The 24,671-nt window shown below is 40.1% G+C and overlaps 1 protein-coding gene across 2 annotated transcripts in view; it reads right to left on the bottom strand.

Annotated features, from left to right (window-relative positions):
* The window catches only part of LOC138754416 (fibrinogen C domain-containing protein 1-like), a 51,777-nt gene that overhangs the window by 9,264 nt on the left and 17,842 nt on the right, over positions 1–24,671 (bottom strand). Inside the window, exons 3-5 of one of the 2 annotated variants that reach the window (XM_069918660.1) lie at positions 24,357–24,513; positions 19,480–19,616; positions 8,873–8,969 (exon numbers count right to left, since the gene is read on the bottom strand). In XM_069918660.1, coding sequence (XP_069774761.1) covers positions 8,873–8,969; positions 19,480–19,616; positions 24,357–24,513 — 391 coding nt within the window. The remainder of the gene's footprint in view (positions 1–8,872; positions 8,970–19,479; positions 19,617–24,356; positions 24,514–24,671) is intronic. The other variant, XM_069918669.1, reaches the window with a different exon arrangement.

Here is a 24,671-nt window from a genome sequence, read left to right as displayed (position 1 = left end):
AAGAAATGGTTGGGAAAGACAGCTAGGTACAATGTATAGAGGGGAACATGCAGTATGCTGGTACTGCCAAAATCCTGGACACTACCAGCGGAACTGTCCGGAGGCTGGGAGAGCAAGGGGAAAAAGATTACCCTCTATTAGAGGCTATCGGGGAAGAGGAGGAAACTTAAGAGGACAAGCAAGGGGTAGGGGTGGACACATTGATGGGCCCCAGAGAATCGGGGGGTGGCAGAGTGATCAACAAGTCCAGGCACCTCAGTGTAATGACTATATTGAGGAAGGTGCTGAATTTGATTATTGAAGGTGCCCTGGAGAATCAAAAATCACGCCTCCCTGGGAGCCACCAAAAGTTTGGGGGACGGTAAATGGAGAAAAAATTGAATTTATGGTTGACACAGGGGCAGCAGTTACGACAGTGATTAAAAAACCCCCAGGGAGCACATTTTCGGGCAAAACATTATCTACAATAGGATTCTCCGGAATAAGGGAAACACAGCCCTATACAGATAACATCGACATGACATTTGGACGACAAAGGGTTAAAACGCCTGTCCTGGTTGTGCCAAGTTGCCCCATTAATTTATTAGCAAGGGACATTCTTACCAAACTAGGAATAACCATACAATGTTCTGAGAAGGGCCTTCGGTTAACATACCCAGGGGATACAATAAGAAGGGGAGGACAGTTTATAGTAATGACCCCATCTAACGCTTCAGAAGACTCTGTGGAGGTTAGTATTTTCTGGAGTCGACTACTGTATGATGAACCAGGCCCAGGGCTGATTAAACAGTTTTTTGAGTGGAGGGCCAGTATTCCTCGGTATGGGGATTACCATTATCCACTAGATCCTATGCATGTTACATTAAACTACACCTTCCACCCGGACCAGGAATATGAGGAGAGGTGGGACTCTCTAAAAGAAGGGAAGACAGAAACGATACATTGTCCATTTATCTTTGTAGGTAAGGAGGGAATAGCTGCTATGGTTGTCATGACAGAAGAACAAATGGAGTGGTTCTGCTTAGGAGTAGAAAGTGTGCCTCATGTGACCTTGGGTATTGACAAAGATCATCACGCTCGACAGCTGGGTCCGATGGTAAAGGAAGCGATAGGGTGTGAATACAGGCAGACAGAAATCCCGGGATATTCCACCTCGGAGGGAGGAAAATTTGTCAGACTGAATATTGAAGCATGGGACCAGGTTGTGAATGAGAAAGTAGAAAGAGACCGAGCCATAGAAGGAGAAAATATTGATCACAGAGACTCAGACAAATATCTTTCTAATCTGAGTCCACATATATGGACAACGGGGCCCTATGATGTGGGAGTAATAAAAGGAGAGGTATTTCTAGAATTGGCCAACCCCGGGCAGAAACCAATATGGAGAAAACAATACCGCTTGTCGCCCAGTCAGGAGGAGGGTATTAAAGGAACGATAGAAGGGTTAATGGAGTCAGGGGTTTTAAGGGCGGCACCTGACAGTATGTGGAACACGCCCATCATGCCTGTTCCCAAACAGGGTAGAAAAGACTGGAGGATGGTACACGACCTCCGGGAGATTAACTTGGCTACCAAGACCATCGGGAGACCAGTCCCAGACCCATATGTAGCACTTAGGGCTCTGAGTCCGGAGCACGAATACTATACTGTCATTGATCTGGCAAACGCATTCTTCTGCTTGAAATTAGCTGAGGAATGCCAAGACTGGTTCACTTTCACTTACCAAGCACATCGGTACACATACACTAGATTACCTCAGGGTTATAAGGACAGTCCAGGACTGTTCAATCAGGCCCTTAGCGAAATCCTAATGAAATTAAAGCTCCCGGAAGATGTTACACTGATTCAGTATGTAGACGACCTACTATTAGCAGGGAAAACGCCACATGAGTGCCTGACAGGGACAGCAGTTTTACTCAAGGGGTTAGGCGAGGCTGGATTTAAAGTAAAAAGGTCGAAATGTCAGATCGGAAGGAGGGTGGTAACTTTCCTAGGAAGACTCGTGGGTAAAAACGGTACGGCCATGTCTGAGGCACATAGAGAAATGATACTAGGGTTTCGAAAACCTACTACAGTACAAGACATGCTGGCATTCTTGGGGCTTTGCGGGTATAGTCGAACATATGTCCCAGGATATGTGAGTCTGACCCAAGGTCTGAGGGAAATGGTCACAGAGATAGGTCACCGGAGGCTTAAAGAACCAGTCAGGTGGAATGTAGAACGTGAAGCGGTTTTTCTGCGTGTCAAACAAGAACTGGGAAGAACGATCAGCCTGGCTAATCCAGATTACAGTAAAGAATTCTACTTGGACGTGGCTGAAACTGAGAGCATTGTTAGCTCAGTACTGTATCAGAGAGATAGAGGAAGAAGGAAAGTACTAAATTACTATAGTTGCAGACTGGATAATGTAGAGAGAGGAAAAGCCCCATGTCTCCGTTACCTCGCAGCAGTAGCTAGAACGATACAAAAAACCGCGCATATTGTTCTCTGTCATCCCCTAGTTGTTAATACAGACCACAGTGTCTCAGCCCTTTTAATGTCTAATGCTTTCAGCTTTTCGGCCAACAGATCCATTAAGATGGAGGACGCCCTTAAGGGTCCTCACATCACCTTCAGGTCACCCAGGGACAACTATTCCAACATGGCTAGAGGATTGAACTCGGGGTTTATGGAGACGCATGACTGTGTAGCAAGAGTCAAGGTAGATTCCAAGCTGAGGGAAAAGCTATTTGAGGAACCCATGGAGGAGGTGGACTGGGAGTTATTTACAGATGGAAGTTGCCATAAAAATTCTGAGGGTAATGTGGCGGGTTATGCAGTGGTAGGATGGGAGGATGAGGCACCCTATCTTGTAGAGTCCTCTATCATTCCCCAACCGGCATCAGCTCAGTTAGCAGAAGTGAAAGGGCTCATACGAGGATTGGAGCTTAGCGAAGGTAAAACAGTTAATATTTATACTGACTCTGCATATGCTTGGAGTGCAGTACATATTGAAGCACCAGGCTGGCTAAGAAGGGATTTTCGGACTGCTGCCGGACAAAACGTCCGTCATGATCTGGTTTTACGGAGACTGGTCAGGGCGGTCATGCTTCCCCGGGCTCTGAGCCTAATTAAGGTGGCGGGCCATTCCCCAGATAACACAAAGGAAGGGAAGGGAAACGCGGCGGCTGACAGGGCAGCCAAACAGGTTACTGGTTATCATGAACATATACAGGGGATGATTTTGAGGTCCCATAACAAAAAAAATGAATCTGAAACTAAGGAGACTTGTAGCAGATTGAATGACTACACAGATGAGAAGGGAGAGGGACCCCCACCGAATATTGAGCACCTAATAGAAATACAGGAAAAAGCTAGCCCAAGTGAGAAAGAGGAATGGATGAAACGCGGTGCCACTCGACAGGAGATCAGCTATGAAAATCAGACAGTACATGTTTGGCGCTCCCCTATAGGTACGATAGTTGCCCCTCGTCAATTACTCCCGCTATTATTTGAAGAAGCACATGGGCCGACTCACATTAGCGCCACCAAAACTTATAATACGCTTAAACAACATTGGTGGAATCCCCACTTACGCGAGCACATTGACAACTTTAGAGCTGAATGTACTATCTGCAACGGGCATAACCAAAGGATCACCTTACCCCACCCGCTTTTACGATTTCCAGTACCGACAGCCCCGTGGAAAGAGATCTATATTGACTATACAGATATGGGTACTGACCTTAGGATAAAGGAGGGTTACCGATATCTTTTAGTGGCAGTAGATAGGTTCTCACGATGGGTGGAGGCTATTCCAACAAAGAAAGAAGATGCGGATAGTGTAATAGGCTGGCTAACGCGAGAGTTAATACCCCGCTATGGAGTCCCCAGCAGGATATGCTCTGATAATGGGTCTCATTTTAAGAATGAGCTGATCCGACAGGTTGAAGAATACCTAGGGATCAAACACCGTTTTGGTAGTGTCTATAGGCCTGAGAGCCAGGGGTTAGTAGAAAGGGCAAACAGAACGATAAAATCTAAATTAGGGAAAGTTTTAGGGGGGACCAGGTTGAATTGGGTTGAGACATTGCCATTAGTACTGATGTCTATGCGACAAGAGAAGGCCAAAGATACCTTCCTGTCACCGCATGAGATTCTAACGGGTCGACCCATGCCCGGTCCAAAGACTGATCCAGCATGGGTTAAGTTGTGGGAAGAAAGGGAAGTGGAACTGGATCATTATATGCAGATGCTGGGTAATATGGTTGCTTTAGTTTCACAACAGGTGGCGAATGCTAGTAAGGAGAACCCGGACACCGAAGGAGTTCCAGTAAAGGAGGGAGACCTGGTGTATATCCGTAAACCAGGTAAAGTACATTGGACTGAATTTAGGTGGTCTGGACCATACACTGTTACCGCCGTAACAGATAGGTCGGTAAGAATTGACAAACCAGGGGATCATAATTGGCATCATTTTGCCTACTGTTCCAAGGCAAAACAGCACGTAGCCAGCCTTGATAGAATTGATGAGACTCATGCAGACGATACCGGGGGCCCTATGGGCAGTACTACTAATGGGATGCCAGATAAGTCAGCAGAATAGCTCGGATTCCTGCGGGGCCAAAGTTATTCTAAAGGTAGACAAAGACAGGGATAACACCTTCCAGTTCGATCTATGCAGTATAATAGCGTGTGGTAAGAATGAGGCGTCCTGGAGAGGATATGATATTTACATGTGTGCCTTTAAAATAGGATATCCTAAATGGGGTCTACATGTCTGTCCGTCTTGGGGTGAGGTTTGGTGGTGGACAGGACCCGACACTAGATGGATAAGAAAACCCCTTAACAAAGGGTCCAGCAAACCTTATTATAATTTTTTCACTAAAATCTCCCTGATACGTGGTGCTGTGACCTATTCAATGAAAGGAGAGAATCCCCTGATTTTGACAGTAAAGGCGGGGCTGCGCAACCCGTGGAATATGAAGGGATGGAGCTCTAAGACATGCGAGGGGGGCACAGGGAGAGAACATGGTGTCGGAGACCTCTTCTATCTAATGATTGGAGTGTCTATTAATGGAAAAGATCCTTGGGGAGTGGTGAGGTTCGACTTACAAACATACACAAAGGACATAATTAAACCCACTTCGAAAGAGGGGGAAGTGAGAAAATTCGACAGTACGAAGATGACCAGGGGAGAGAAGATAGCAATTGAGACAGGTATTGATGAGTCAAACTCCTGGATAGATCAGATGGGTAAATATGCGGACCAAGCAGGGTATGGGAACTGCTGGGTCTGTGCCCGAGGAAGGCCATTATTACGGATGAGCAGATCAATTTTTGAGGAGACAGATGCTATGGACTGCGCCTTGAACCTAATGTCAGAATCCAACCCACTGAATAGGTGTCTGATATGGGAACAGACGTTTCCCATAGCTCCGGCTAATGTAGCTCCCCCTGTCTTTAGATCCACAGGCATAACTAATGTTACTTGTTTTGCCAACAACAACACAGCAGCGCACGTTTTCCATGTGGGTTGGCTGCCCAGCGACTCGTGCAGGACTCATGTTGATCTCTCACATAACAGTAGTGCAACCCGCTTGACCCAGGCTAGGGCGGATATTTGGTGGTTTTGTGGAGGAAGAGTGCTGTACAACTGGCTTCCCGCTAACTGGGATGGTCGGAGTGCTCTAGAAACCCTTAATGCGCCAGTGCTGATTGTCAAAAGGCAGGAGGGAGACGAGGATTCCCTAGAATTGCGCCACACAGAGAGTTGGCTGTGGAGAAAAAGGAGGAGTGTTGGACTCTTGGGGCCGGGAGGAAGGAACCCTGATGGGGTATGGATTGATGCCATTGGCCAAGCCCGGAATATTCCGGACGAATTTAAATTAGCCGATGAGATTGCAGCTGGGTTTGAAAGTTTTCCTGTTTTTAGTGCAATTTTTCCCATCACTGTAAATAAGAATGTTAATAGGGTCAACCTTATTCACTATAATGTCCAGCGCCTTGCAAATTTGACCAGGGACGTTGTTGAGGCAATACATCAACAACTGTCAGAAACTTCCCTTATGACACTTCAGAATAGGATAGCGATTGATATGGTCCTGGCAGAGAAAGGTGGAGTGTGTGCTATGTTTGGAGATCTATGCTGCACTTCTATCTCTAATAACACAGGGCCAGATGGATCACTCACTAAGGGGTTAACGAAACTTAGGGCATTGGCGAAAGAATTAAAAGCCCAGTCTGGAGTCTCCAATCCTGTTTTATCCTGGTTACAGGGAGTGTTTGGGAGATGGAGCACATTGTTAGGACAACTTTTGCTGGGTTTGTTCATTTCTGTATCAATTTTTATCACTTGTGGCTGTTGTTGTATTCCATGCATTCGAACGCTGGTCACGAGGACCATAGAGAGAGCCTTTGCTGACCGTGATGAACTGCCTCCGAAATATCAAGCTGTGCAGGCTGTGGAGCAAGACTATCTCACATTACAGGAGGCGGAGAAAGTTGCTGAGATCGATCTGGAGTCTGATGGGGAATGTGATGGGAAGGAGGGATTGTGAATTAGATTGTTACACATATAATTTTAACCTTGCTTGTAACCTAAATATTATAACCTTGATTGTAGAACAAATATTATAACATTGATTGTAACACAAACATTATTAATCAGATTGTAGAACAAGTATTATGAATTAGATTGTAGACCATATGTTAACTTGGGAATTTACTAATGTACGGGGGGTTAGCTAGTATTTTTGCTTGGGGGCAAATGGGATGAAACTTGTAAACGGGCAATGGGATCGGGGTGACGGATGGGGGGTGTACGCAAAGGAGGGTTGGGGGAGCCCTCGCCCACCAGCCGAACTACCCTGTGAACAGAACCCGTATAGAGCTTGGCAATAATAGGCGAACTAATGTAACGCGGTGGTAGCATAGTCAGGGCGAGATTGTCCTCTAAAGAGGACAAAGGAGGGATTGTAAGGTAAAACATCATGAGATGGGAATGTGTAAGGAGTTACCCTGTGCAGGGCTGTAACAAGAAGGGGAGGTGTCCTTGTACTCCTGTTAGGTAAAACATCATGAGATGGAAATGTGTAAGGAGTTACCCTGTGCAGGGCTGTAACAAGATGTGAATGCATCCTTGTACTTACAAGATAAGAGAGACATTGATGGATTGAGAGGCAGGAAGCTAGCAGGGAAAGGATAGCAACAGTTTTAGTCATTGGACAAGTAATGATATGATGATGTTCTAAGCACGTATCCAAGGGTATAAAAAATCACCATTTTGCTGATAACGGCAGAATGCATTCTCCGACTAACATTGTTAGTTGCAAGTGTTACAATCCGGTAATAAAGAACAAAGAACCCTGATTTCGACTCAGTCTGGTGTTTGTCTCACTCATTCATGGACAAAGCAGACCTAACACTTTTAAGTTTTAGTCCCTTCTTTGATTTGTCTTCCTCTCTGCAACCACTATTAATTCCTTCTAGACTCTTTCTTGGCAATCTCTATTGCCCTTAATCATGTGACCTCTTGCCTGGAGCTTATTCAGTGAGCCTGGCCAAAAGTTGCCTCATGTCATTGTTTGGAGTACATAATCAAAGCTTGCACTCCTGTGTGGTTCTGAAGGAATCCTGTATTGCTAATCTTTAGATTAAACAAAAAACCTAATCTCCATCTGCCATTCAAATGAATGTAAAAGATGCCAAGATACAATTTTGAAAAAGATGATGAGAATTTTTCTTTGTGTCCTGATTAATTCTTCAATCAATATCACTAAAAACAGACTGTGATTATTCTCCATCATTGTCTGTAAGTCTGCTTTGAACAGTGTTTCCTGCATTCCTTACTTTATATTTGTTACTGTACTTCAAGAAGTACTTGACTGAGTGCAGCACTTGACTAAGTTCTTTGAAGCACGATTGATTGAGGGATAAGTGTAATTCAGGCACAAGAAGTGTCGATGGTGCCTTTTAAAAAAAAAAAGCACCCTCTATCCTCAAAGACCCCACCACCCAGGCCATGTCCTCTTCACTCTGCTACCATCAGGAAAAAGGTGCAGGAACCTTTGTGTCAATGGCACAAGGACAGTTTCTCCCCCGCTGCCATCAGATCCTTTTTGTGCACTATTATTTTAATTTATAGTAATATTGTAAGAGAGTTATAATATGAATGTTTGCTCTGTGATGTTGCCGCAAAACTTCATGACTTGTTCTCATGACAATAAATTCTGATTCTGAAATGTCTTTGCTGTTCTTTGGAATAGGGTCCCTAAGATCTTTCACCTGTCAGAGCAGACACAAAATGGAAGAACAAACTTCTAATATACAGTAGTGGCAAATATTCTTCAAGTTGATCCAAACTGACCTCAGTACATCATCTCTCATGCATATGATATGTTTTGTACAAATAATGATTCAAAATCATAAAACTGTTCACTCCAATTCATCTAATGACCTATAATACTGTATTACCTTCAATCCAAAGAGCAGCACATATGCAATGATGCAGATGGAAACTTCCCAAAATAATATGGTTATTGTGTTAATAATAGTTATTGTGAAATTGATTTGGAAACAGAAATTAGAATATTGTTGCTCCCTCATATCTCTCTTCCCTTGATACTGGAAAGAAAGCAAATCAACCAAAGCATAGAAGCTGTCCATTTCACAGTCTTCTCTGCCATGACCACAGTTTCTTATCAAAAATCTCTGGATACTTCAGGGAGCTTTCAATATTTGAGACCAATTATATTTTGTGGGGTGTGAAGAAAAAAAAGCAAAGGCAGGGAAATGGAATTGAAATGCAGGACAGCCATGATATATTTGAATGGCTAAATGAACTGAGAGGGCTTCTTATCCCCCTATACCGAATAAGAAAATTTCTCTTTACCCAACCAGTGCTCTCCTGTTATCCTCCCAAATCCATCTTTGTAAGCATCCCATCCTTGGAAAAAATTCACTGATCCATCTTTCCGCCGCTGAAATACCTGCAAAAGCACAAAAAAGATACGAGAAGACTTGTGGAAATTGGATAGTCACAGAGAAGTCAACATCTGCAACACAACTAGAAAATATGATGTGTTTTCTTTCCCCATCCCATCAAAAATGGTGGTCAAGGAGTAATGATCAACACAGCAGACAGGCAAGAGGAACTATCCAACAAGTGGACTTTGATTTTGCATCTCATTTAAATGGTAACATCTACAAAAGTCACATAATCCCTCTGTGGCTCACTGGGAGCATCAGCCTGATCAAGTCTTAAATGGGTACTCAGAATTGTGTCATTCAGATAGCACGAGGAAATGAGCCACATTTAAAATGATACTTGATATTCGGTGAGGCAGAGAGATAACAAAGGAACAATATTTTGAGTCTCAATTGCAAATAAAAAGAAAAACTAAAAGGAGAACAAATATGAAACAATAACCATTTAATTCAGGACTGAAATCACTGCTTAACATTCTGATCAAAACATGGGTCAAAATGCACAGGCAAAAATCTCCATTGTTTCATTAAGTGTAAAGAAACTTGTGCTGAATAGGGAATTGCAGATTTATAAAAAAGACAGCTGTAAGGATTGAACATGAATCCACCACTTGATATTTTGTTACAGAAATGATACCAGCTGCAAAGATCTCAAGTTTTCTGACAGCTCAGAACAAATTCACAGAAGTCAGAGTGTGTAAAACAAGAGAATTTCCCATGGATTTCCCTTCAGACTCTCATCACACCCTCAATAAACTAATCTTATAGTCTGCTTTAATCTGCTGCTTCATTGAAGTGGAAGGAAAGTGTGGAAATGTTAGATTTTCTTAGTCAATGATGAGGTTCTATAAAGCCATGACTGCAACTTGAGGCTTAGGCTCGATAATACGATGAAATTATGATGAGGGCATTGAATCATAGGTTGAACTACATGTGATGAAAACAAAAGCAGAAGAACCAGACTTCAAAATTGCTTCATTTTTTTCTTGTCCTCTTTTATATGAAATAGAGAAGTGTAGGAGAATAGAAAATCATTTCATAATTTTTGTGAGAGTTTTAACATAGGAGCATAGAATTCTCCTGCATGAAATGTCTAAAACTTTGGTGCCAATTAAGATATTTATCCTTTGACCCTGTTAATACTGGAAAAGAGAAGGCCATTCACATGTTACAGAAGCAGGGGTGGAGAACTTTTTAATTTAGACAAGCAGCACAGTTACAGGCCATTTTGACCCACGAGTACGTACCAGGGGTGTAGGTTAATTGGGTGACACGGACTCATGGGCTGAAATGGCCTATAACTGTGCTGTATGTCTAAATTAAAAATTAAAAGGTTGTTTGCCCCTGTCAGAGGAACAAAAGGAACACAGCTCACCTATTACAAAGGAAAACAACAGAATTCAAGACCTTTGTGTGTTACTATCTTGCCCTGAACTCCCACCATTGGTTGGCAGATTTTTCAATCCAGAACAGACACTTGGTGCCCCTATTAGTTGGAAGGCAGATGCACCTAGTAAGGAGTGAGCATACAAATCTTAATTTGAGAGGTACTGTGAACTCACATTATGAGGACAAACACTCCCGAGAGCATTGGAAAGATGCATAAAGATTATTGGGAGACCTTCATGCACATCTCCGCACATGGTCACTCCAATGTGATTGAGTTTTCACTTTTATCTATTCTAATTTTTTTCAATAATAAATGCAATCGTACACTAATTATAAATAAGCATATTGTTTTATTTCAGTGCCGACGTGATTTCTTGTTTGTTACTTGCAATAATGTCCTAAGTTGTTCTTCAATTCTTACTAACTCCAGGCCAATCTAAATCTTAATTGAGAAGACAACTCTAATGCAATGACACATTTAAAGAACAATTTAAACATAGTGGCATGGTGATTTACTGAAATCAAACAAAATGAAATGCAATTGATCACACCAGACTTCCCATGCTACCTAACCTGTCTCTATCTGCATACATAATGCTTGGGGTAACATGGTCTGGAGTATTATTACCTAATGTAATTATCAGTTGGCATGAAGTTGGTGTCAACTTCTGTTTTTTTCATGGATTAGCTCGTGGAAAGATAGAGGGAGGGAATTCCAGAGCATAAAACCAAGACAGAAAAGTGTGGACAACAATGAGAATCAGATCATATACAAAGGGCCTGAAATGTAGTGGTACAAGTTCAAGTTTCTTATCATCCTGCCTCAGTCTTCTCAGAAAGTGCAGTTGTTGTGGCACCTTCCTGACAAGTGAGGAGATGTGGTCCAGGATAAGACACTTCTTAATGTGGACTCTGAAGAACATGGTGCTCTCACCCCTGTTCCTCCTGAAGTCTACAGTCATCTCATTTGTTTTATCTACGTTGAGACTCGGGTGGTTATTTTCACACCATTTCACAAGATTTTCCACCTCCTCTCTGTAGTGCAACTCATCGTTGTTGCTGATGAGGCCAACAGCCTTCATCTCATCTGCAGAGTTGATGACTGTTGGTACTGAATCTGGCGTTAAAGTTGTGGGACAGTAGCATGAACAGGAGTGAGCTGAGCACACAGCCATGAGGTGTGACGGTGCTTGATATTCAGCTACCAACCCACACAGACTGGTCTTTCTGTTAGGAAGTCCAGAATAAAGTTATAGATGGGGTGTTGAGTCCCAATGAGAACATCATCCCCACCAACCTCTGGGGAATGATTGTATTGAACACTGAGCTGAAGTCAATGAAAAGCAGCCTGGTGTATGAGAATGGATGAACAAAGAATAGACTCATAGGAGAATCTGTACATGAATGACTGCTTTGAACTGCATGCTGCAAATAGAATTTTTAATGAAGCTGTCTGAGCTCAATGCAATGTGAGGGATAAATCTAGGGAATTCAAATTGTTTCAGAACTTTAAGTGCTTTACAAGAAAAATTCTATAAAGATAAAAATGGCCTGCTCTGAATAAATTTGATTCATATGGTTCAGCAAAGGTTGATTCACATTGTATCTTTGATTCACAAGATCAATATAAATGATTTGCCTGGTGGATGTGCAGAAACTTAAATTTGATTATTTTGAAAGGACATGTAAAGGTATTTATTATACAGTACACACATATATACACACACAAAGATTCTTAATGATTATAGAGGGCATTCACACTGTAGGTACCACACCATGGATGCTTACAAGTCATAGAAATCAAAAGGGGGGGGGGTGGGTGGCAAGATGGTGTAGAAGACAGACGTGCAATTCCACCCTTCACCAGCTAGTTTTTTAAATACCCATTTTTAAAATTTATAAAACTAATTAAAAGTAGTATTTACAGTTAATGGAATACTAGAGGACTACAATGACTACCAATGTGAAAAAAACAAAAGCTCAATTACAGAAGAAACGACCTTACAAGAGTGTCGAAGAATTGAGGCCTATCTGTTCAGATGAAACCACAGAGTCGTTGGTGGGAATCCCCCAAGGCTCAGAGGACTCCTGCCGGCACCGATCCTGCCTCTGAAAGATGGTGCCGGCTTGACAACAAGCTCAGCCGGCGCTGAACCGCGCGCCTGTGAAGTCGGGTGCGCGGGCAGTCTGGCCGAGAGAGGGGCCCTCGAGTCCACAATGTTGTTGGGTGGGCCAGGGACACACAGTGTTGCATCGGAGGACACACCTGTGCAGTCACTGGTCCTACCAGGCATGCGCGGTGCTTCGAGGGTTTGGGATTTATTAGAATGGGTGTGGGCTGTGGGGGGCCCCGAGTGGCGGTGCCCTGATGAGGTCGGGTGCTGTCGTTGGGTGTTCAGACCCGCAGCCGCACCGGAAAAGGACCAGCGGTGCCTGAAGAAGACTTACCTTCACTGGGCAGCACACAAGAACAAATGGAGGTGGAGACCAGGGAAGGTAGGCCTCAAAGGGAGGTGATGGAATCCAGAATGGCATCTATGTGTGCTGTTTTGGAAGGGATAGCCTACCAAATGGACAATATGTTTAAACAGATGTCTCGAGGATTTTTGGAAGTAAAATCTAAAACGAGTACTATGTGCGAAGACATGACAAATATGAAGCAAGATATGTCTGTAGTTAAAAGTGATGTTAATAGTCAGTTGATACAGTACAAGATAGTTTTTTTTTAAAATTGAAGCAGCTTTTTTTGAATGTAAAAATCAAGCTGAATGTAATAGGGAAAAAATGGAAAAAGTGGAAGATTCTTTTATGGATTGGGGAATTCAGAAAAAAGAATTATTGAAGAAAATTGATTCATTTGAAAATCAAAGTCGGGTGAATAATGTGAAAATAGTGGGTTTTCCAGAAGATATTGAAGGTTCCGACCTGATAAAAATTTTTAAGAAATGGATTCCTGAGATGTTGGGCGAGGAATTTTTTGCCGGAAGGTGTGGAGTTGGATCGAGCACATAGAGCATTAAGGAAGAAACCATTTCCGGGACAATCACCATAGGCGGTTTTAATTCATTGTTTGAAATATCAAGATAGAGAAATGATATTACGACTGGTGATGCAAAAGGCCCGACAAAGTCAATCTCCAATGATGACTCAAAATTTTTTAATGCAGATTTGAGTCAAGAAATTATTAGGCGACGTCGGGAATTTAATTCAGCTAAAGAAGTATTGTGGCGGAAGGGTTATAAATTTGCTTTTCGCTACCCTGTGGTGTTAAAAGTTTTTTATGGTAAATTTTCAATCTCAATTTTTTGAAAATGATCATGATGCATTAATTTTTGCTGATTTGTTGTCAGATTTGCGAGGAAATGGCCAATCTTCATTGTTATCACCTAAAAGAAGGGTAAGTGGAAATGGGCATGGGAATGGGAAGAATGGAAAGAATGGAAAGAAAGAAGAGCTGACACAAAGTCTTCATATTGAAGACCCAGATCATTGAGACTGGAATCACTGGGTTGAATATATTTACTATATTTGATTATGTTTGATTGAATAATGTCTGTATGTCTGGCTGGGGGGGGGGGGGGGGGGGGGGGTGGATGGCACTGAAATCTTTGACAGTCATCTGCTGCTAGTGGGGTTTACCACACCCAGATTTTTAGGGCGTTACTACCTTTGGGTGGTTTTTTTTAGGGGTGATTTTTTTTTTCTTTAATTTTTTTCTTGACATTTTATAGGGGAGGGATTGTGATTTTAAGGATTTATAAGGGGAGCAATATTTAGTAGTGTGTGGTCATATTGTCAGTTTGTAGAAATGTCTAATTTGAAATTTGCAACTTTTAATGTTCAGTGATTGAATAATCCAATTAAGTGGAAACGAGTTTTGGCCTATACTGAAAAAATGAAAGTTGACATTGCTTTTTTGCAAGAAACACACCTGACTGAAAAAGAACACTTGAAAATGAAGAGAGATTGGGTTGGTTGTGCGTTTTCTTCTTCTTTTAATTCTAAGGCGAGGGATGTAATGATTTTAATTCATAAGAGTTTGCCTTTTGAATTACAATCTTTGGAGGGAAATGCTGGGAGAGTTTTGAGGGTGAATTGTAAAATTTTTGCTGAATCTTGGACTTTGCTTAATGTTTATGCACCTAATATAGATGATGAACGTTTATTTTAGAAGCTTTTTTGTTGTTAAATCAGGGTAATGCAAATATCTTAGTTGGGGGAGACTTCAACTGTGTTTTGGACCCTTTATTGGATAGATCTCCGAAAAGTATAAGGAAATCAAAGATTGTGATACAAATTGGGGCTTTGATGAAAGATTTAAATTTGATGGATATTTGGAGAAGAGTTAATCCTACGGAGAAAGATTTTTCTTTTTATTTATCTCGACATGATTCATTTTCCAGAATAGATTTTTTTTTTGGTATCGGCACATTTACAGGGTAGAATATTACAGGCTGAGTATAAAATTAGGGTGAAATCAGATCATTCTTTATTGTTTTTATCTTGTGTAATTTCGGAAGTGGTACGTTCATCACAATGTTACTGAAAAAAACAGTTTGTTACTTTTGTTAAAGAACAGATCACTTTGTTTTTGGCTGAGAATTTTAATTCTGTAGATACTCGTTTTGTATTATGGGATGCACTGAAAGCTTATTTAAGAGGGCAGACTATTAGTTATACTACGAGAGTTAAGAAACAATATATGGCAGAGAGTTTAGAGTTGGAGAAATGAATTGTTGAGTTAGAGAACGAATTTCAGAAAGATGTGACAGAAGATAGAAAAGTGGCTCTGGCAAATTTGAAATTACATTATAATACATTGCAAACTTATCAATTTGAGCATTTAATTGATCGATCTAAGCACCGTTACTATGAATTGGGTGAGAGGGCACATAAGGTACTTGCATGGCAATTAAAAACGGAATCGGTTTCATGGACTATTAATGCTGTTAAAAAGAATTCAATAGTTACCTATAAACCTCAGGAAATTAATGACCAGTTTTATTTGTTTTATCAAAAATTATATACTTCTGAGGGGAAACAGGATAATGGTTCTGTTGAATCTTATTTATCTAAATTAATGTTACCGGTACTAGGGGAGGAAGATGTTATGGAATTGGAATCTCTGTTTACAGTTTTTGAGATTAAGGAGGCTATACAGGAGATGCCAAATGGAAAGTCACCGGGGGATGATGGATTCTCTGGGGAATATTATAAATTTTTTAATGAAGACTTATCATTTGTATTTGGGGATGTATTACAACAAATAACTGAAGAACAGGTGTTACCAGAATCTTGTTTGAGTGCTTTAATCACTGTAATTCCAAAAATAGATAGATCCATTGAAAGTGTCTTCGTCTAGACCTATTTCTTTATTGAATGTAGATTATAAAACTATAGCAAAAGTGTTAGCAAATCAGCTTGCCAAGTACTTACCTAAGTTGATACATATTGATCAAACATGTTTTATTAAGAATAGGAATGCGTCAGATAATATTCTTCGATTGATAACTTTGGTCAATGCATAACTTTGGTGGTTGCGCTAGATGCGGAAAAAGCCTTTGATAGAGTTGAATGGGATTTTTTATTTAAGGTGTTAGAGAAGTTTAAATTTGGCCCTTTTTTATTGGTTGGGTTAAAGCTTTAAATACAAACCTAATTGCTAGGGTGGTGACAAATGGTCAAGTTTCCTTACCATTCAAATTGACACGTTCGACCCGGCAAGGGTGTCCATTGTCACCAGCCTTGTTTCCATTGGCTATTGAACCATTAGCTCATACAATAAGACAGAATGAAAATATAAGAGGGATGAGAGTTATGGATGAGGAATATAAGATTAATCTATTTGCAGATGATGTTTTGATATACTTGACAGAACCAAAACAGTCATTGTCACATTTGCAGGAATGTTTATTACAATTTGGAAAATTATCTGGATATAAAGTTAATTGGGATAAGAGTGAAATTTTGCCAGTTGGAGAGGGTGATATTCAGAGTATAAAAATATTATAAAATTGAAATGGTCTGGAAATTAAATATTTAGGAATAACTGTAAATGCTGAGGATCAATCATTATATAAGTTAAATTATGTTTCTTAATAAACAAAGATTAAAGCAGATTTAATTAAATGGAAAGACCTTCTGTTGACTTTAATTGGTCGAATAAATTGTATTAAGATGAACATTTTACCTCGAATCCAATATTTATTTCAATGGATACCATGTTCCCTTTCAAAGGGTTTTTTTCCAGTATTTAAATAAAGTTGGGAGGGAATTTTTATGGAAAGGTAAATTACCACAGGTAGCATTGAATAAACTTACATGGAAATATCCGTTAGGTGGACTCCAGTTACCTCATTTTCAAAATTATTACGAATCAGTTGAAATTTATTAGTAGACTGATGGACTTGGACCGGACCAACCTCCAAGTTGGGCGAAAGTGGAGATGGCTTGTATTTCTGAAGTTGAGGTGCATCAATTTATATTTCGATGGAATATGAATTTGTTGTGGGAATATAATATGCCGCCGGTATTAAAACATTTGTTAAAGGTATGGACTAGAAGAAATAAGGTTCTAGGATCAAAAGGTAAATTATCAATTTTTACCCCATTATATAATAATTAGCTTATTCCTTTTTCAAAGTTTAATAATCATTTAAAGAGTTGGGATTCTAAGGGTATAAATATATTACAGGCTTGTTTTGAGGAAGGACAACTTCTTTCTTTTAATCAATTGAGGGAATGATTTGATATCTCTGAAAATACTCTGTTTGTTTATTACCAACTTAGAGCTATGGTAAAATATATCTATGGTAAAGAGATGATTCTACCTGTATTGATGAAATTTGAATCTTTGATTTCCTCTATACCAAAAAAAGGGTTATATTTCAGTTATGTATCAAGTGTTACAAGATAGTATGGATAAACTGGACTGGGAGAAGTCTAAGCTTAAATGGGAAAATGATTTAACTTTTATTTTTCTGGAAGATTACTGGGTGGATATGTGTTATGATAATATAACAAAATTGATGAATGTATGATATGGAATGGTTAATTATAATTTTTTACATCAGTTGTATTTAACTCCGGAGAAATTGAAAAAATATGGTTTTAGTAATTCAGATTCTTGTTTTAGATGTGGTTTATGTACTTGGAACTTTTTTTACATGCTGTTTGGTCCTGTGTTAAAGTACAACCCTTTTGGGAAGAAATTAGGTTAGTTTTGGAAAAATTATATAATATTAAGTTATCATTAGACCCATCTATTTTTTAAATGGGCTACATGGTTCCTTTAAGGGGATTAGAGTTGGATAAGTTTCAAATTGCATTTGTATGATTAGTGTTGTCTGTGGCACGAAAATGTGTAGCTAGTACATGGAAAGATAATATAGTGATTAGTATAATACGTTGGCATAATGAACTGAAACCTTGTATTATTATGGAAAAAATTGCATATAATCTGCATGATAATTATTCTTTTTTTGTTAATAAGTGGCTACCTTATTTGGAATATATGCATTTGGATGTACTTTGATTTATTAAATACTTTTAGTTCTTTTTTGTTTATATTCTTGGCTCTCCTTAAGAGAGATGGCTGATGGGGTGGAGGGGGGTTTGTTTTTTTGGGGTTTTTTTGTGTTTTCTTATATATATATATACACACATATATATATATATATATATATATATACACACACACACACAAAATTGTTCTTATTGGATTGTATACTGTATTTTTCTTAATGATCTTTTAAATAAATAATTTAAAAAAAAAAGAAATCAAAAGAGGGCCGATTTTCCCAGTAGCATTATCTGTATGTGAAAGCTGCATTTTGCAAAGGAGAAAAAGGAAAGCAATCCACTGGTTTGAAGTGTGGTGCTGAAGAAATTTGCTCAAAATCTCATTGGTCAAACCAATCATTCAGTCCTCAGTCAATAAACCTGATTTCCTTTGAAGTTCAAGCAAATGACAAAGTAGAGAGGATTCTGCCATCTGATAAAAAAATAAAAGGTTAAAAAAGAGAAAAGCAGCAGACAATGTGGGAGTACTGTATGGGATCAATGTTGCTCTAGGTATGCCTCTTGTTAGTGTTAAGTTTGAAAGAGCTTATCCATTGAAAACAACAGTTGACACCAATTTAATCCCATTTGATAATTACAACAGGTAATATCACACCAGATCATGACACCTCAAACAATATTTATATAGGTTATGAGTATGGCAGTAACAGAATAAAGAACATGGGAGGTTTTGTGGGCTCATCTGCAATTGCTCTCATGAAAGGAGTCTCACAGGCAAGTCAGATGACCTTAGAACTTGGATTAGCTCTTTACTATTGGAGAATAATTTGCAGTATTATTTAAGAATTACAATGTGTGAAAGAAGAAATATCTAATTAATTAATACCAATATAGACTAAATGGCCTTTTTCTGTGTTGTGAATTTATATAATATTTTAAGCAACTGAATTGAAGTTCAACCATTAATCAAGTGATAGCACAAAGAGTAATCCTTTCCAAGTTAAATCCAGGCACACCAAACAGGACAAACGGGAGAATAACTATCATAAGTATAAAATTAGCACCAAATTGTCTGGGCTTGTAGAATCATCAGTCAGATTTGGACTGCTGAGAACCATAAAGCTTGAAATAATTTGGAAAATAATTAATTCAAAGCTTAGAAAATTCAAAGCTGATTATTCACATTTGGTGTTAGCATTTAATTATTCTGAGATTGAGACAATAAAAACAAGAGGGAATGGAAATGGAGAACAAAACAAAATATGGAGAAGAAAGAGTGAAAGAATGAAACGATATTTGGAAGGCAGAATGAAATAGATTGGCAAAATTTAATTGAATGGACTGGAGAATAGGATGGACTAGATTATGAGTTAAAATGGAATGGATTATCAGTATGATTGAAAAATGGGGAGGTAGAATGAATTGAGATCAATAGTTTAAAATGTGATATACCACAGTAGGTGGAATGGACGAGGAGATGAAATGGTTTGGAAATATGATGAAATGGATTGGGAGACATGAATTGGGATTTGGCAGACATGATGGAACCTTTCAAAAAAGAAAACATTTCCAGTATTTTTCAGTTGGAAATTGACTACTTACTGTCCAGCCTCCTCCAGCCATGGTCATGTCACATGAGACTTGAAATCCTGAAGGGTAATGGGTAGGGAAAACAGAATAGATTCCATCCTCCTTCTGGCCATTCAAGAAGATATCATAGCAGTCCTTTGGACGAGGATCTGCAAGGGATTTCCAAAGGTAAGAGAGAAGGTTTAGCTCATCTATAATTTTCATCACTGAACAAAGTCATATAGTACAGAAACAGACCCTTTAACCCACAGTGTCCACTATCAAATGCTGATTTATACCAAACCCATTTACCAACACTTGGTTTGAAGCTATCTACCCTTGGGTACTCAAGTATTTGTCTATATTCTGAGTAAATGTTGTGAGAGTACCTGTCTCTACTACTCATGCAGGCAACAAGTACCAATTTTTCCTCAGATTGTTTTTCCTACATTGTTTATCCTTATGATAAACCCATGCCCTCCATTTTTAGATGCATCAAAAATGAGGGAAGGTTTCTTCCTCTCTACCATATTCACCGTGTAATTTTGTATCAGGACCCCCCCTCAGTCTTCTTTACTCCAAGGAAAACAAACCCAGCCAATCTAATCTCTGGATATATCTGTCTCAGGCAAAACCCTGGTGAATCACCTTCACAACCTCATGTCCTTCCTATAATGTGGTGACCAGAACTGTACAAGCTATTCTCTCTGAAGCCTGATCAATCCTTTACAATCTTGTATTATCACCTTCCTACTCTTAAATACTATGCCCCAGCTGATGAAGACAAAGATCCCTTGTGCTTTCTTCACCTGTGCTGTCACTTTCAAGAATTCTTGGGCTTTATACGCTGAGGTACCTATGTAGCTCAATACTGCATTGGGTCTTAACATTCTAATAAAAATTATTAAAATTTATAAAATTGAAGAGCTGGAAGTTCACTTGTGAAGCATATTTCACGACCTCAGGATATCCAGATTACTGTTATAATGTAGGAAACATGGCAGGTATTTTGCAGTTCAAAGAGCTGGTAATTACAAGATAATCTTAGTAATGTAGTTCACAAAATATGAACAGCATAGAAACTGATAGTGGAAGCATTTATACTTCTTTCATTCTTTGTCCCACCCCTCTGCAATTAATCCCACCAATATCATCTATTTATCTCGTGATTTTTTTAAAAAGATTCCCTTCATATCATGTGCGGTACTTGTCTCAGCCAATTCTTGTGTTACCAACTTCCACATTTACCAGACTCTCTGGAAAAAGAAGTTCCTTGTGAATTCTCCATAGGATTATTTTGTATCTTATGGACCCTGGTCAGGTACTGCTTGAAGCTGAAACATTCTCATCTATACTGTTAAACCCGTTCATAATCTTTTAAATTGCCTGCAGTCTTTTATCTACAGAAAAGAGACGCAGCTGTCTCTTTTGAGAAGTGCATTTTTCAGTTCTGATATCATTTCAGAATTTTTAAAAATGTTTCTCCAGTGCCTAGTTATTACTTTTATAACACGGATACCTAAACTATTCATAGTACTCAAAGCATTGCCTCACAAAGGTTCTATATAACTTATTTGCTTTTCAATTTTGTTCCTTGAGAAATAAATTTTATGTACTATCTCCAAGCATATATATTTCCCTGCACTTTTTAGAAACAAATGGAGCAGGATGTTTTTGATCCAACACGCACAGCAGGCAAAGTTTTGATATCGGTGGACGATAGCACCCAGAAACTACAGCATTCCCCCAATGTCCCAATATTGTTCTGGGAGTCTCAGTCCAGAATTGTGTGTTTAACTTTCTAAATAGCCCTCAAGCCACTACTTATTGACATAGAGGTTATTTTCTTCACTTACCACCCCATTCCTCTTATCTCAAACTTTGAGAGGAATGAAAGATTTTCAATTGCTTTGTTAAATTGAAGACAGATGGTAAGATGGCACCAGACTTTGGCTTTATATACAGATTCTAAGACACTTTGTACTTAAAATATATTTCTGCATTTATCACCTTTTAATGGAAATATGCCTGTTCTTCACAAATCAAACACCCACGTTGTAATGCATGAATAGATCATGTCTTTACTGTAAATGTGGGTGCTCTATGCAATTTAAAAGGCAGTGACCATCAAAGAACTGAGAAGATATTCCTAATCCAATTCTGAACTTTTATTTTTCTCAGACTCAACTGTTTTTTACCTTGCACACATAGAAAGAGGCTATTTAGTTCTTCAAGTTCATGCTGGCTCCAGGGCTGCAATCCCATTGGTCCCATTCTCCCTTTGCTTAGTTCTCTTTGCCTATAAAACTTATTCTCTCTCACACATTCTTATTAACTGATATTTGATTTTTTTAAAAGCCTGGATCAAACAAAGATTCTTGAAGCTGTGAGATAGCAGCATTAATTATGACATGATCATGTGGAATGTTGTAATGTCACATGAAAGTCTGCAGAGATGATTGTACTATAAACAAAATTGCTGAAGGAACTCAGCAGGTCTCGCAGTGTCCATAGGAGGTAAAGATAAATAACTAATGTTTCGGGCCTGAGCCTTTCATCAAGGTTCAAGTAAAAAACAGGCAGAGACCTGAATAAAAAGGCTGGGGTAGGAAGAGCACAGGGCAACAGGCAAAAGGCAACAATTGGACATGGTCAGATGGACAAGAGAGGAAAGGTGAGGAATGATCAGGGAAGGTGTGTGGCTCTGTGAATGCAGAGCTGGAGGAAAGGAGAGAGAAAGAGAGACAGAGCTAGAGGCAGTGATGGATTAACCATGAGGCTGAGTAGCCTGAAGCCTAGGGTTCCTGAAGGTAAAGAGGCCAGTTTAATGATGCCAAAGGGAACTAAGTCACAATATTAAAAGTATTTTAAAATTGTAACTTGTAGGTTTCAATGCCCCTGTCGATTGGCTTTCATCTAGTCACTGAAATCAAAAATCAACGGGCTTGCTCAGGGTGGCAGCCCAATGCAGGATCAATGGCTGTCTTCGTTACTTATAATCCCCTAAGCAGCTGGAACTGTTCTGCGCCAGGGAAATGCAAATAACTGTCATTGCCTGCCTTCTATCCGTAACTTTGAACACAATTGTCATTATAGTGTTAATTCCAACAATTGTAATCGTAACATAGGTGAGTATAAATAACCTATACACTTCAGGAAATTTTATTTCTATTCAAGTGCAGTTGCACGGGGGTGGAACGTGGGAGTACTGAAAAACTAATGTTAATAAAATTGTTTGATCTGATTTGGCCTTCATGTATCGTGCTTCTTTGAAATAAATATAAAATAAAATCCACTATTAATGCTAGTGCTGCAGGTGGGCTATAGTTGCTTCATTTTGTTTAAGGAAATGGTAATATGGTCATGAATGGTGATATGGTCATTAACGTCGGCTGACTTCGACGATGGATCCAGCTTCGTATCAAGGGTTCTGTTACTGTTTAGTTTCAAGTGACAAGAAATTTAATTTGCAAATCACAGTTAGTTCTAAGATAAAACTGGGGCACAATTGCTATTTTAACTTGGACTTGCTTCGTCTACAGGAGCCCTCCAGATGACTGCAGCCCCCTCCCTTCCACGCTTCCCATTGGTTGGTCCGGTGTCGAGCCAGCTTTCCATTGGCTCACTGTCCGGTCGATCGTCAGGCAGCCGGTGACGTGCATCCACTGTTAGGCTATACCACACGTGGCCTGGGCAGAGCAGCGGGCAGGTGAGAAGAAGCAGCCCCGTGCTCCATCACAACGCCTCTGATAACAATGCCCCGCAAAATGGCAGCCCAGCCTTAAAGTGTGTTTGTGCCTCCAAGGAGGGAGGAAGCAAAGGAGCTGGGCATGGATTGGAAGCAGCAAAGAGGGGTGTGGGGTCAAGGGCACTGCCGAGCCCTCAAGGCGATGGAGTCGTGGTGTCTGCAGCATTGCACCATTCAGCATCTGGGTGGAAAGATGTGAAGAATTTCTCCACTCAGAGAATGGTGAATCATTGGCATTTTCCACCCAGAGGCATTTGCAGATACTGCTTGGGACAAGGTGAGGGTAGGTGGGAAGAGAGGGGTTCGGTGGATGGGCTGGGGAGGGAACTGGTGCATTGGGAGATTCCTGCAGCATTGAGAGCTTGACTTGTATTTTTGAGTTGGTAAAGTTATCTAAAAGATGGGTGTCAGATGTTTGGACAGTGTCGCAATTTCAGTGCTTGCCAGAGGTGCTATTTCCTGTAGATATGCCACTGGGTGAGAGGGGGGATCAGTGGGCATGACTCATGAATGCCCCCCCCCCCCCCGCCCCATGACGCTGAACCTGGGTCCTTACTAAAGGTAGTTAATCCACCACTGGCTAAAGGAGACATAGATATAGGAAAAGACAGAGATGGAAGATGGAGTTGGGGGGGTGGGGGGTTGGGCTAATGAAAACTGGACATCGATATTAATGCCATCTGGATGGAGGGTGGGTGCCCAGACAGAATATGAGGTATTGTGCCATCACCATTTGGATGTCACATATTTTTTACATACAACAATTATTTAGAAGTAAAATGCTTTAGGACAGGGGTGGCCAACCTTTTAATTTTTAATGAAGACTACAGTACGGTAACAGGCCATTTCGGCCCATGAGTCCTTGCCGCCTAATTAACCTACACCCCTGGTACATACTCATGGGTCAAAATGCCATGTAACTATGTTGTATATCTAAATTAAAAATTAAAAGTTTGGCCACCCCTGCTTTAGGATTTCCTGAGATTATTAAAGGTTTAATGTAAATACAAGAACTGATTTCTTTATTGCTTGCTCTCTTTCAGAATTGGAGAAACATGGGAATGAAGAGTTGATTGAAAGTGGAGCAGAATGATTGGCAGACAAGGTAGGATGAGCAAAGTGTTAGGACAAGCAAAGGTAAGGGTGTGTTAATCATACTTACCATTTGGGCAGTGCCTAGGTCGATGTCTAGTTGGTCCTTTCACCAGATTTGCTTTCACATGGGATTTGAAGGAGCCTTGATCTCTCTGCAGAGAATCCAATGCATCACTCATCGAACCTACGACTTTAACCAAGTTAACCTGACTCTCTGAGAGCAGCTATGGGGAAGAGAAATTGTACAATAGGATTTAAGTATTGTCAAAGCTTATGGGCCTTTTCCAAGAGGAGTCAAATAATATCCTACATCCAACAGCACTCCTCACTCTCCATACCTAGACTGCCCAACATGCCCTATTATCTAAGACTACTATTGGAA

Source organism: Narcine bancroftii, chromosome 1 (genome assembly GCF_036971445.1).
Source record: "Narcine bancroftii isolate sNarBan1 chromosome 1, sNarBan1.hap1, whole genome shotgun sequence".
Lineage (NCBI taxonomy): Eukaryota > Metazoa > Chordata > Chondrichthyes > Torpediniformes > Narcinidae > Narcine > Narcine bancroftii.
This window is presented reverse-complemented; position numbering and strand designations above follow the sequence as displayed.